The sequence below is a fragment of the Littorina saxatilis genome, linkage group LG16, assembly GCF_037325665.1.
Source record: "Littorina saxatilis isolate snail1 linkage group LG16, US_GU_Lsax_2.0, whole genome shotgun sequence".
Taxonomy (NCBI): domain Eukaryota; kingdom Metazoa; phylum Mollusca; class Gastropoda; order Littorinimorpha; family Littorinidae; genus Littorina; species Littorina saxatilis.
This window is the reverse complement of record NC_090260.1, coordinates 7,087,095-7,101,047: the sequence shown is the minus strand read 5'-3', so window position 1 is coordinate 7,101,047 and position 13,953 is coordinate 7,087,095. Positions and strand designations below refer to the sequence as shown.

The 13,953-nt window shown below is 44.8% G+C and overlaps 1 protein-coding gene across 3 annotated transcripts in view; it reads right to left on the bottom strand.

Annotated features, from left to right (window-relative positions):
• LOC138950282 (cysteine-rich venom protein Mr30-like) overlaps positions 1 to 13,953 on the bottom strand; it is a 97,300-nt gene that overhangs the window by 25,526 nt on the left and 57,821 nt on the right. For all 3 annotated transcript variants that reach the window (XM_070322029.1, XM_070322031.1, XM_070322030.1), the window contains exons 4-9: positions 12,795 to 12,879; positions 11,711 to 11,853; positions 8,919 to 9,013; positions 8,598 to 8,680; positions 7,972 to 8,070; positions 7,007 to 7,102 (exon numbers count right to left, since the gene is read on the bottom strand). In XM_070322029.1, the coding sequence (XP_070178130.1) occupies positions 7,007 to 7,102; positions 7,972 to 8,070; positions 8,598 to 8,680; positions 8,919 to 9,013; positions 11,711 to 11,853; positions 12,795 to 12,879 (601 nt within the window). The remainder of the gene's footprint in view (positions 1 to 7,006; positions 7,103 to 7,971; positions 8,071 to 8,597; positions 8,681 to 8,918; positions 9,014 to 11,710; positions 11,854 to 12,794; positions 12,880 to 13,953) is intronic.

The window sequence follows — 13,953 nt, the reverse complement described above, 5'->3', positions numbered from 1 at the left end:
GCCTGGGAATGTCGTTCCCGATTCTGATGTTGTTTTTTCTACAGACAGCTTCCAAATGTCCTGTGACGTCAAAGTATCGGCATTTGGCTTCTTTGTAGGGCAGTCTGTTGCTTTGTGGGCCTTTCCACATCGGTAGCATTTCCTGTCTGTGGAATTAGACTGCTTGTGGTTCTTTCGTGGACCCGTAGTCTTGTTCTGGTGGACCTTGTTGACTGGCATGGTCTTGGAACCGTAGACAGTTTCCTTGGCAACCTTCGCTGCGTCTTCAGTCTCAATCGCGACTTGGACAGCACGTGCGAAATCCAGCTCTGTGTCCTTGACCTTGAATAGAGCCTTTAAGACAGCCTCATTGTTGACAGAACATATGAATCTCTGTCTCAGAGCTTCGTCTTGTGGGTTTTTGATCGAAGGAAAGTCACAGGTAGCGGCGTCTTGGCGTATGCGCGCTGCTAACTCCTGGAGAGTTTTGCCTGGCTTCCGTTTCATGTCACTCCAGAACTTGAAACGTTCTCGCACTATGAAGAGTTTCGGGTCGAACTGTTCTTTAATGAATTTGACAATTTCGTCCATTGTCAAACTGTTGATGTCCTGGGGCGGGTTTTGCTGAGTAGCCAGATTTGCCAGTTGTTTGTAGATCGTAGCAGTCTGATTCGTCAAGAAAACTTGAGCCTTGCGCTGCTCTGGCACGGAGTTGGCGACCACAAACGTGCAAAATCTTGACCAGTAGTCAGGCCACAGTTCCGATGTTGCATCAAACGCAACAAAAGATGGGATTGCAGCTGCCTGTGTAGTAATGGGAAAACGTAGATTCGAAGCACTCGGATCGTCGTAGCTTTCCTCCCTGGCAGAAGCTGCAGCACCACTGAACACTTTCATCATCATCTCCATCTGGTGCATTTGTTGCTCCATATCTTCCTTGTGCTGGCGTTGCTGTTGCTCCAACTGCTCCCTTAGAAGCGTTATCAGCTGCTCTGTTTCCGTAATTTTGCAGTAATAAGTCACTCCGAATAGACAAGGGAAATAACTGTCAACGACGCCAGTTGTCGTGTTTTTCCTTTCGCCACTCTCAGTCGCAAAGGAGACACAACGAGTAGTGTAGGTTCTGTAGATTTATTAACAGCTGGAACAACGGTGACAATATCTCTCAGCACAGTGTAAGAAAGAACAAGTGCAAGACTGGTAAAGAACAACAATATGTGTGCGCAGCCCTACTTATAGTAAATGGACATACCAGAATATTCGGGAAACATTGACACTAATCTGGTTAGATCTACACAGTTCCGTCTGTCCGATGAGCGTCTACGCTTACGTCATGAGTGACTGCGCACTACATCAAAGTAAGTTCCATAAATAGAGAATACTACATGGCTTGCTGTGTCGTACCAGATTTACAGGAGTTGTTTTTTTAAATAGTGAACTGCGAGCGAAAGCGAGCTGTTCACTATTTGAAAAAGCAACGAGTGTAAATCTGGTACGACACAGCAAGCCATGTAGTATTCTGTTTATCCTACATTATATACTTCTGTGCCAGATCTAACTAAAAGTCACCGACAGCGCTATTGCCTTTGGATCAACCCGCTTTGGAACTTCAAACCACTTTACTCAATTTGACATTCATTCCTCCGCCATGACACACACTCTCAAACTAGGACAAAGTAGTTCGCCTTTGTTAACACTGCCGGTTAAGTTTAATATTGAACATTGATGAAATAAATTCGAACAACGAAATCATGGTCACTTCAAAATATATCAGATAAAAAGAAAAGTAGTGGCCACAGTATAAAAGAAACCAAAAGGAACAACAACAGCAAAGCATATCCTTCCGCGATAGGATGACAGTCAAGTCGGAGCCAGGCGAGTCGACAGCTTTCAGATGATCACTTCTCGGTCAGTTTGGTGACTGCACAAATATTGGTTGATGTTGATGGTACCAACGTGCACAGGACCTGCAAACAGTGTTGTTAGCGTTTGCTGGGATGTGATTGTGGCAGTGGCAGTGGAAACGGATGGAGTTGAAGTGGCCGATGCTGGCGAAAACAATGTGTCGTCTGCCGACACTGGCGACAGCTCCGAGACCGGTGCAGTGCCGTTTAGCATCAGACTGAAGCCACGGTGTTCCTCTTGTGAAATGCTGCTGTAATTGTTAATACTCTGGACGTTTTTGTGCCCAGATAGCTGCATTATTTTGGTCGGAGGAACGTTATTCTCGGAAAGTTTCTGCACTAGGAACTTGCGTGCAGAGTGGTTGGTGTACCTCGGGTTGATGATCCCAGCTTTTCTGCACATGTTTTTCATGGTTGATGACAACTTGTTGACGCCGACAGGTTGGCGCTTGAACCATGGAAATTCTTCAGATGCAACTTTTGTGTTTGTTGCACAATAGCAGGGGGAACTTGTCTCGGAGTAACCTTTTGGTCGGAGAGCTGCGTATGTTTTGTAAACTGCGACAGGGCAGCGCTCATCGTTCGACGCCCAAGCTTTCCGACAGACATCACGCACAGACTTTGGATTGTCGCCCTGACATGTTTTGGATTGTCTTTCGCAAAATTGGAGATATTCTCTGCCATTACTGTCTTCATGTAAGGACACGTCTCCCCACTGCATGTGCCTGTGAGGAGTCACGCTGCGCAGACCAAAGTTGACTGTGTTTTGCCATCACAGAGTATTCAGGATTGCTTCTGGATCTGCGACTCCGAGCTGTTTTGTCTGCCACGGCTTGTCAACATCTTCATCTTTCAGCGGTTGAGCCCTGTTAGGTAAGTTGCCACAACCTTCCTGTTTAACAATCTTCTGCTTTGTCTTCACGACTTCTCTCAGTTGTGCAAATTCGGGGCCGTCTATAACGGACGCACAGTACTTTTTAGATTTCAACTGTCGATGGATGCTGCTGAGAAGGCCCCTCAGCGTGGATGGTTCATACTCTTTGCCATCCGGTTTTTTCAAACTCATGAAAAAGGAGCAGAGAATTTTGCATAATTCTTGTGGTTGGATGGTGCTAATGTTTCTTTTGTCCCCGTGTTTCGCCATAAACGTCGACAGGCGACGTATATATCGTAAACCGTTTTTCGGAGAGTGTTCTTGTTCTTGTTTGTCTGAACGAATGAGTCTATTGGAGAAAAATCATAAATCATGGATGACTCACTTTTTTCTTCATCGACTTCGTCATTTGCGTCATCACCAAACATGTCTTCGAACAGCTCATCACTCAAAAATTCTTTCAGTGTTGACACATCGGTTTTCGTGGCAGTTGCCATTTTGTTGCAAAAGTAGTTCTTCATGAATATGTAATTACTAATTTACATAGCTTGACCTTCCGGTTGATCCCATGTACTACTAATTTACATAGCTTGACCTTCCGGTTGACCTCATTTACATGATATACACACGTGTGATTTGAACGATTTTTATCTCACGGGTATCTCTCTCACGTATGTAGGATAATGTTATTTATCCTTCCATTCGATTCCAGTGGTATCTAGCGATCTCCACAACAGTAAACTTGTAGAGCTAGTTATTTTTCGATAAACACCCAGCAACCAACAAATAACGAGCCAGCAACAGCCTGAATCCTCGATAGCGCAATGGGTTGAGAAGCTGTTCTGTGTCGGTACTACAGTTTTTGCGACTAAAAAGTTCCGAACGCTCTAATGTACGAAGTATACATCTCTGGAGCAAACAATACAAACATACCGCATTTAAATTAACAACTACAGGCTTGAACACATGAATCTCCATATAAAATCCATGAGTTCGGTTGTTTTCTGAATCTAGATCTGCCGTGCACAGACGTTCAACACAAGCAAATTCCCAAAGGCAAGTAACTCTCATACTTTGTCTACCGACAAGAGTAGTTCCCCTTTCAAATTTCTTTTCACTCAGTTTCTTCGACAACAGACTGCAATCCGACGGTCAGTTTTCAACAATATTTCATTTTATAAACAGATCACACGCAACCAAATGCACACATCTCATCAATTTAAAGAACATAAAGCGGTTTCATACACTATTTTCCCCAGAAATCTGAACTTCATACAGTTTTTAGCGTTGGAACACGTGTGCAAAAGTTCGTCTGCTTGTCCCATTTGACGAAAGAACATTATCCTAAGCGATACCAAAACATGAACAGAACACACAATATCTGCCTTTACTGCCACAGTAGAATAACAACATATCTGTTTTACTTGATTTTGGTCCAAAACAGGGAAACTGACAAGAAGTGTTAACAGAATGGAATGATTTGCACGGAACTATACAACCGCGCATTGATCGATCGCCTTGCGCAGGTTGACTGGTTGAGTGAATAAAATTCGATCAAACTTTCGCACAAAAACTCCTGTTTTCTTTGAATAACTGAAGAAAGGAGGACACTGCTGTGCAGCACAGGCAAAATCCTCCCCTTTAGCTGCTCGCCAGCTGCTACCAGATACCCCCTGCTGCCAGACATTCCACTCCCACAGGGAAGGCGTCAGTGAGTGGCAGCTGTTGGCACCAGCAGGCTGGCCCTTCTTTGGCCCCTATTAAAAACCCTGGATGTTTACAATTTTTAGTGATCTATTGCAAGTGCTTGGACCTTTTTGGTTTCCCAGGATTAACTGTGTTAGTGAATTGAAACTTTAGAGTATGCACCAGAGCAAAAATGTTTTTAGTTACCAGTATTCTAAATGGAGTTTTTATTGTTGAAAGAGAGCAGGGTTCTGAGTTTTATTCACAGTGGTAGATGTGTTGTTGACAGTTTTGATGCTGTTACATGGGTTCTAACATACTATTCCTACTGTGTTTTGTGGTACCTGATTGTAGGTCTGTATTTTGAACTGTCATGAGCAGTGATGTGTAGGACTTAACTTTGGAAAAAATATGTTTCTTTAAGGACAAACTGTGATTTGTGCATGTGTGTGTTCATTTTCTGACTGGCAAAGGGACTTGAAAAATGGGTGTGGATTTTTTAGTTGTTTAAGTTCAGCACACTTCGTGATGGAAACTCTTCATACAAAAGAAGCACACTTGGAGAGACTACATTCTCTTTGTCGTGTATGTGGAGAAAGATCAAAACAGAAATATGACACTCTAGTGAAATTGTGTAGGTATGCCACCGTAGAACTTGACAGCTATCATGGAATAAACATCATGCTTGACAACAGTGACATTCATTCTCAAACATTGTGCAACAAATGTTTTTGCAGGGTGATGAAATTAAAAGGTTCACATGTTCCCTCGAAAATTTCGCTTGATAATGCCTATCAGGACATTCAAAACGCAGCTTTTCTATGGCAAGAGTTTGATGCTTCTTTACTTGCCAGCGACTGTCCTGTGTGTTCCAAATTTTTCAGTCAGACAAAAGGTGGAAGACCAGCAAAGAAAAAAAGATGCCAAGCAAGAAAGACAGATAGCTCTGGCGACTGTGTGACACATGTGTTTAGCGATGCTTCAACTTTTTTGCCACCACTGGCATCAACGCCTTCCAAAGCACCAATACAGTTAGTGTGGTGTTTTATTTCCTTCTTTGAGAAGTGTCTTTTTTTGTGAAACAAGTCTGAATATTATGTACTGAAAAAGATCTCAGCCTGCTTCTGTGATACAGTTTTAAAGAATTCACTGTCAGCAACTGACTCAGTGACTGACTAATAGAATAACCAGAGTTCTTTTGACACAAACAGTGAATGTGAGAACCCTCTAGCTCTCTCTCTAAGTGTTTACACAAGCAACAGGAGTACCGTTAGCTGCTATCTTGCCTGGCGCGCGGCCCCCCCACAGTGGAGTAATTAACCCCTTCCTGCCGGCGAACAGGACCTGGTAACAAGACTGGTGGTGAGTGATTCTGCATGCTGGCATGCTGTACTTCACACTGCATTCCTAACATTGCTTGTGGGAAATGGACAGCTTGAGTAATTGGGGTGTGAATGGAGTGGAGATTGGAAGAGATTGTGCTGGGACAGGAATGTGTCTGTTTGTATTCTGTCTCTTTGATACACCACACACTCTTTGCATGTACTCTCGACCTTGTCATGCTTGGTATCATTTTAAAGCTGAATGTATCCCCTATTATGCCATGGGTTGCCCGAGTCTATTTGATCGTGTCAGTTGTGTGTGCTTAGTCAAAATACACACTACCCTACTTTCTGGCTGTAGCAGCCAGCACTAGCAGACAGCAGTGGAGCAAGTGTTTTATTTATAGCGGGCCTACTGCCAGGCAATCTCACGCTGCCAGGCCAGCCCAGCTAAAGAGTGAGCTCTGCACAGCAGTGAGGAATAGAGAAACCATTATTTTTAATAATCACTGAGACGAGGCATGTAACCTCTTCGTGCAATCCAACAGAAAGCCACTTAAGCCCGTACTTAACTGACGTCACAGATCGTCATCAATGCCTGGGGTACAGCTGCACTCAGTGCATTTACCACACAGAATGTCACACATGACTGAAGGACAGCTGCACTCAGTACATTTACCACACAGAATGTCACACATGACTGAAGGACAGCTGCACTCAGTACATTTACCACACAGAATGTCACACATGACTGAAGGACAGATGCACTCAGTACATTTACCACACATAATGCACATAGGACTGAAGTACAGACGCACTCAGTACATTTACCACACAGAATGTCACACATGACTGAAGGACAGACGCACTCAGTACATTTATCACACAGAATGCACATATGACTGAAGGACAGACGCACTTGGTACAACTACAACACGGATCGCCTGTGAAGCATGCATGGTTACACGATGATACGTTCAGTACACCTACCACGCAGACGGTGACTAGAGTCTAGAGGACAAATGTACTAAGTAAAACTACCAAAGATTGCTGCTAAAACCTGGGGTACATATGCACTGAGTACACTTACAACACAGATCGCGGTTAAGATTAGGGTACAGACGCACTTAGTACACTTACCGCACAGATCTCCGGTAGAGCCTGGAGTACATATGCACTTAGTACACCTACAACACCACTCACGGTATAGATTAGGGTACACATGCACTTAGTACACTTACCGCACAGATCGCCGGTGAAGCCTGGGGTGCAGTCGCACTTGCAGGTGCCTGGGTTGACCGTGCCGTGATTCTGACACACAACACCCGGGCAGCGCTCTGCAACAACACACACTGGTCTCCATCACAACATCACACAGGCGCCCATAGCAACAACACACACTGGTCTCCATCGCAACATCACACAGGTGCCCATAGCAACAACACACACTGGTTTCTATAGCAACAACACACAGGTTTGTAGCACGTCTACTCATTGATGTTCTTAAACGTATGTCATATGTTGTCTTATGTGTTCAGTCTTATGTGTTCAGTCTTATGTGTTCAGTCTTATGTGTTCAGTCTTATGTGTTCAGTCTTATATCTCTTGTCTTATGTGTTCAGTCTTATGTCTCTTGTCTTATGTGTTCAGTCTTATGTGTTCAGTCTTATAATTATCTCTTGCCTTATGTGTTCAGTCTTATGTGTTCAGTCTTATAATTATCTCTTGTCTTATGTGTTCAGTCTTATGTCTCTTGTCTTATGTGTTCAGTCTTATGTGTTCAGTCGTATGTCTCTTGTCTTATATCTACAAGGTCTCCAGTGTGTGTTTCGTCTCTTTTTTGATGTCTACAGTCTGATGTTTGCATTGATATGTCTGATGTGTGTGTGTGTGTGATACATTGGTATGTCTGATGCCTATGTGTGATACATTGATACGCAGTGATACGTTGATATGTCTGATGTCTGTGTGTGATACGTTGATATGTCTGATGTCTGTGTGTGATACGTTGATATGTCTGATGTCTGAGTGTGATACGTTGATATGTCTGATGTCTGTGTGTGATATGTTGATATGTCTGATGTCTGTGTGTGATACGTTGATATGTCTGATGTCTGTGTATGATACGTTGATATGTCTGATGTCTGTGTGTGATACGTTGATAAATTTATGTCTGATGTCTCTGTGTGATACAACGTCAACTCACCCGTGGTGCAGTCTCGTCCCTTCCACAGGGGCTTGCACTCACACCCACAGGTGCTCACGTTCAGTTTCCCACCGTTAGCACAGGCCAGCCCCCCACAGTCTGCCCATCATCATCATCATCATCATCATCATCATCATCATCATCATCATCATCATCATCATCATCATCATCATCGTCGTCGTCATCGTCATCGTCGTCATCTTCATCATCATCATCATCATCATCATCATCATCATCATCATCATCATCATCATCATTGTCATCATTGTCATCATCGACGTCGTCGGTGTTGTCGTCAACGTCGTCGTAGATGCATTTATAGCATTTCACGCCAGAGAAAATAATGAAACAGAAGAAGAGTTATTGTTTTCAAGGACGGACACAATAATAAAACAGAAATTTAATGACAAAATAAGTAAAGGAAGAGTCATAGCAACTTACGACAGGGACAAAATAAGTAAAGGAAGAGTCATAGCAACTTACGACAGGGACAAATAATGAAACAGAAGGAGAGTTATTGCATTTTAAGACAAAGCATAAAACGGAAGAAGAGTTGAGGCATTTTACGACTGCAATTTACGACAGACAAAATAATGAAACGATTGACAAAATGACGAAGACTTTACCACATAGTTTTCCCGACGCGTCACAGTGATCCGGGCACTTGCTGCACGGTGCGCCCTGCTCGTAGGGATCCCCCCCACCCACCCTGCAACACCATGGACAACAACATCAACATGGCTAGCAACGAGAAGAAGAAGAAGAAGAAGAAGAAGAAGAAGAAGAAGAAGAACAACAACAACAACAACAACAACAACAACAACAACAACAACAACAACAACAACAACAACAACAACAACAACAACACAACAACAACAAAAGCAAAAACAACAACAACAACAACAACAACAACAACAACAACAACAACAACAACAACAACGCCTCACCCCGGGAAGTAGTTGCACATTAAGTACGTTCGGTACTTGGAATTGTCGCAGCGTGCCACACCGCACCCCACGCGAGACGAAGAGTGCCAGATATCCTGTAAATAACACGCACTTCATATGACGTCATACTAGCACCCCACGCGAGACAAAGAGTGACAAATCTTCTGTAAATAACACGCACTTCATATGACGTCATTCTAGCACCCACACGCGAGACAAAGAGTGACAGATCTCCTGTAAATAACACGCACTTCATATGACGTCATTCTAGCACCCACACGCGAGACAAAGAGTGACAGATCTCCTGTAAATAACACGCACTTCATATGACGTCATACTAGCACCCACACGCGAGGCGAAGAGTGCCATATCTCCTGTAAATAACACGCACTTCATATGACGTCATACTAGCACCCACACGCGAGACGAAGAGTGACAGATCTCCTGTAAATAACACGCACTTCATATGACGTCATACTAGCACCCACACGCGAGACGAAGAGTGCCAGATCTCCTGCACTTATGGCAGAATGACCGAGGTCTTTTACTTGCCACTGTGGTTACACGGGGGTGGGAGATGTATACCGTCTCTGGGTCTGCACATAAAGTTGACCCGTGTCCGTCCCGGCCCGGGTTCGAACCAGCGGCTTTTCGATCACAAGTCCGGTGTTCTACCCCCTGAGCTACTCGGTCCGGTGTTCTACCCCCTGAGCTACTCGGGCCCACCTCTTTAGAGAGCCCCTCAACTGCCATTTATACTTTCCCCAAAATGTGACATTTGACACAAATTGCCGCAATCGATGTTGATGTCGACTGCTAGATCCCTCTCAGATGAATGGATTTCTCACTCTGTGCTAAATGTGCTATTTTAGCCACCCCCCCCCCCCCCCCCCCCCAAGCTACACAGTGCAGCCTCCCTTTTAAGACCGAAATATATCTGAGAAATCCAGGTCTCAAAAAGACGGGAGGTGTCTTAGCAGGGAGGTGTCTTAGCAGGGAGGTATCTTAGCAGGGAGGTGTCTTAGCAGGGAGGTGTCTTAGCAGGGAGGTGTCTTAGCAGGGAGGTGTCTTAGCAGGGAGGTGTCTTATGTGAGAAATCCAGGTCTCAAAAAGACGGGAGGTGTCTTAGCAGGGAGGTGTCTTAGCAGGGAGGTATCTTAGCAGGGAGGTGTCTTAGCAGGGAGGTGTCTTAGCAGGGAGGTGTCTTAGCAGGGAGGTATCTTAGCAGGGAGGTGTCTTAGCAGGGAGGTATCTTAGCAGGGAGGTGTCTTAGCAGGGAAGTGTCTTATGTTAGCAGGGAGGTGTCTTAGCAGGGAGGTGTCTTAGCAGGGAGGTGTCTTAGCAGGGAGGTGTCCTAGCAGGGAGGTGTCTTAGCAGGGAGGTGTCTTAGCAGGGAGGTGTCTTAGCAGGGAGGTGTCTTAGCAGGGAGGTATCTTAGCAGGGAGGTGTCTTAGCAGGGAGGTATCTTAGCAGGGAGGTGTCTTAGCAGGGAAGTGTCTTATGTTAGCAGGGAGGTGTCTTAGCAGGGAGGTGTCTTAGCAGGGAGGTGTCTTAGCAGGGAGGTGTCTTAGCAGGGAGGTGTCTTAGCAGGGAGGTATCTTAGCAGGGAGGTGTCTTAGCAGGGAGGTGTCTTAGCAGGGAGGTGTCTTAGCAGGGAAGTGTCTTATGTTAGCAGGGAGGTGTCTTAGCAGGGAGGTGTCTTAGCAGGGAGGTATCTTAGCAGGGAGGTGTCTTAGCAGGGAGGTATCTTAGCAGGGAGGTGTCTTAGCAGGGAAGTGTCTTATGTTAGCAGGGAGGTGTCTTAGCAGGGAGGTGTCTTAGCAGGGAGGTGTCTTAGCAGGGAGGTATCTTAGCAGGGAGGTGTCTTAGCAGGGAGGTATCTTAGCAGGGAGGTGTCTTAGCAGGGAAGTGTCTTATGTTAGCAGGGAGGTGTCTTAGCAGGGAGGTATCTTAGCAGGGAGGTGTCTTAGCAGGGAGGTATCTTAGCAGGGAGGTGTCTTAGCAGGGAAGTGTCTTATGTTAGCAGGGAGGTGTCTTAGCAGGGAGGTGTCTTAGCAGGGAGGTGTCTTAGCAGGGAGGTGTCTTAGCAGGGAGGTATCTTAGCAGGAAGGTGTCTTAGCAGGGAAGTGTCTTATGTTAGCAGGGAGGTGTCTTAGCAGGGAGGTGTCTTAGCAGGGAGGTATCTTAGCAGGGAGGTGTCTTAGCAGGGAAGTGTCTTATGTTAGCAGGGAGGTGTCTTAGCAGGGAGGTGTCTTAGCAGGGAGGTGTCTTAGCAGGGAGGTGTCTTAGCAGGGAGGTGTCTTAGCAGGGAGGTGTCTTAGCAGGGAGGTGTCTTAGCAGGGAGGTGTCTTAGCAGGGAGGTGTCTTAGCAGGGAGGTACATTGACACAGATAGTTAACTTGTGAACAGAATATCTGAGAAAACAAGGTCTTGTTTTTTTGTTTGCTTAACGCCCAGCCGACCACGACGGGCCATATCAGGGCGGTAAACAAGGTCTTAAGGCCAAACAAAAATATATGTTGGTTTAGGGTAACGTGACCAAAAAAGATAGGGTGGGTAAAGTCGGCTTTTTTTTTTAATTTAATTTTTTGTTTGTTAATACATTTAGTCGAGTTTAAAGGAGGTTACTTCCCTTAGTCTCGGTATTGTTCGCAAAATGTGCCAAAAGTTTTGTTTTTGAGAAATGAAAAAAGGTTTTAGGGTCGGCGGGAAAAAGTAGGGTAGGTCGGGTTACTCCAAACCAACAATCGTTGTTCGGCCTAAAAGGAAAGTTTGACGGAGTGCGGAGTGACCTGGATGTAGTGTCCAGTTGACTTCGTCCAGGTGCCGAAGATCCAGTCCTTGACCTCACTGAACCAGCCGTTAATCGCGTGCACCACTGACCTGTACCCGCCGCCCGCGTTCTGACCAACCCACGAGCCATAGGCTTTCAGTTCTGTAACACACACAGTAACTATAGACTTTCAGTACTGTAACACACACAGTAACCATTGGCTTTCAGTTCTGTAACACACACAGTAACTATAGGCTGTCAGTTCTGTAACACACACAGTAACTATAGGCTTTCAGTTCTGTAACACACACAGTAACTATAGGTGTCAGTTCTGTAACACACACAGTAACTATAGGCTGTCAGTTTTGTAACACACACAGTAACTATAGGCTTTCAGTTCTGTAACACACACAGTAACTATAGGCTTTCAGTTCTGTAACACACACAGTAACTATAGGCTTTCAGTTCTGTAACACACACAGTAACTATAGGCTTTCAGTTCTGTAACACACACAGTAACTATAGGCTTTTAGTTCTGTGACACACACAGTAACTATAGGCTTTCAGTTCTGTAACACACACAGTAACTATAGGCTTTTAGTTCTGTAACACACACAGTAACTATAGGCTTTCAGTTCTGTAACACACACAGTAACTATAGGCTTTCAGTTCTGTGACACACACAGTAACTATTGGCTTTCAGTTTTGTGACACACACAGTAACTATAAGCTTTCAGTTCTGTGACACACACAGTAACTGTAACCGTGTGCCGAAACACTACGATCACCTCGGGAAGCGAAGTGCAATCAAACAGGTTTGAAAATGTTAGGGCTAATTTCTTAGCCCTATAAAAACTGTTATGCAAACCCGAAGGTTTCCATGAACATACTGACAATCGGAAACCACCAGACCCCATCACAAACAGAATTCCACAAACCACGGGTGTTGACTTAAAGGCCAACAACTCGGGTGCAGAGTCTGCTGTGAAAGGAGCGGTAGCCTCCCCTGTCACATAACTATAGGCTTTCAGTTCTGTGACACACACATTAACTATAGGATTTCAGTTCTGTAACAGACTCAAGACATTCAGGCTGCCGTATACCTGGTACCGAGCGGTTTTTGTCATGATCAACGACGCACTGCATGGCCCACTTGGCCGCCACCTTGGCCAGGTCGTCGTCCCACACCTGCACAAGCAAGGTAACAGTCAGTCAACATCCACATTGAACATCAAACACAGTACGAACAGTTAGTCCACATCCACACTGAACATCAAACACAGTACGAACAGTCAGTCCATATCCACATTGAAGATCAAACACAGTACGAACAGTTAGTCCATATCCACACTGAACATCAAACACAGTACGAACAGTTAGTCCATATCCACACTGAACATCAAACACAGTACGAACAGTCAGTCCATATCCACACTGAACATCAAACACAGTACGAACAGTCAGTCCACATCCACACTGAACATCAAACACAGTACGAACAGTTAGTCCATATCCACACTGAACATCAAACACAGTACGAACAGTCAGTCCACATCCACACTGAACATCAAACACAGTACGAACAGTCAGTCCACATCCACACTGAACATCAAACACAGTACGAACAGTCAGTCCATATCCACACTGAACATCAAACACAGTACGAACAGTCAGTCCATATCCACACTGAACATCAAACACAGTACGAACAGTCAGTCCACATCCACACTGAACATCAAACACAGTACGAACAGTCAGTCCACATCCACATTGAACATCAAACACAGTACGAACAGTCAGTCCACATCCACATTGAACATCAAACACAGTACGAACAGTCAGTCCACATCCACATTGAACATCAAACACAGTACGAACAGTCAGTACCCATCCACATTGAACATCAAACACAGTACGAACAGTCAGTACCCATCCACATTGAACATCAAACACAGTACGAACAGTCAGTCCACATCCACACTGAACATCAAACACAGTACGAACAGTCAGTCCACATCCACATTGAACATCAAACACAGTACGAACAGTCAGTCCACATCCACATTGAACATCAAACACAGTACGAACAGTTAGTCCATATCCACACTGAACATCAAACACAGTACGAACAGTCAGTCCATATCCACACTGAACATCAAACACAGTACGAACAGTTAGTCCACATCCACACTGAACATCAAACACAGTACGAACAGTCAGTCCACATCCACATTGAACATCAAACACAGTACGAACAGTCAG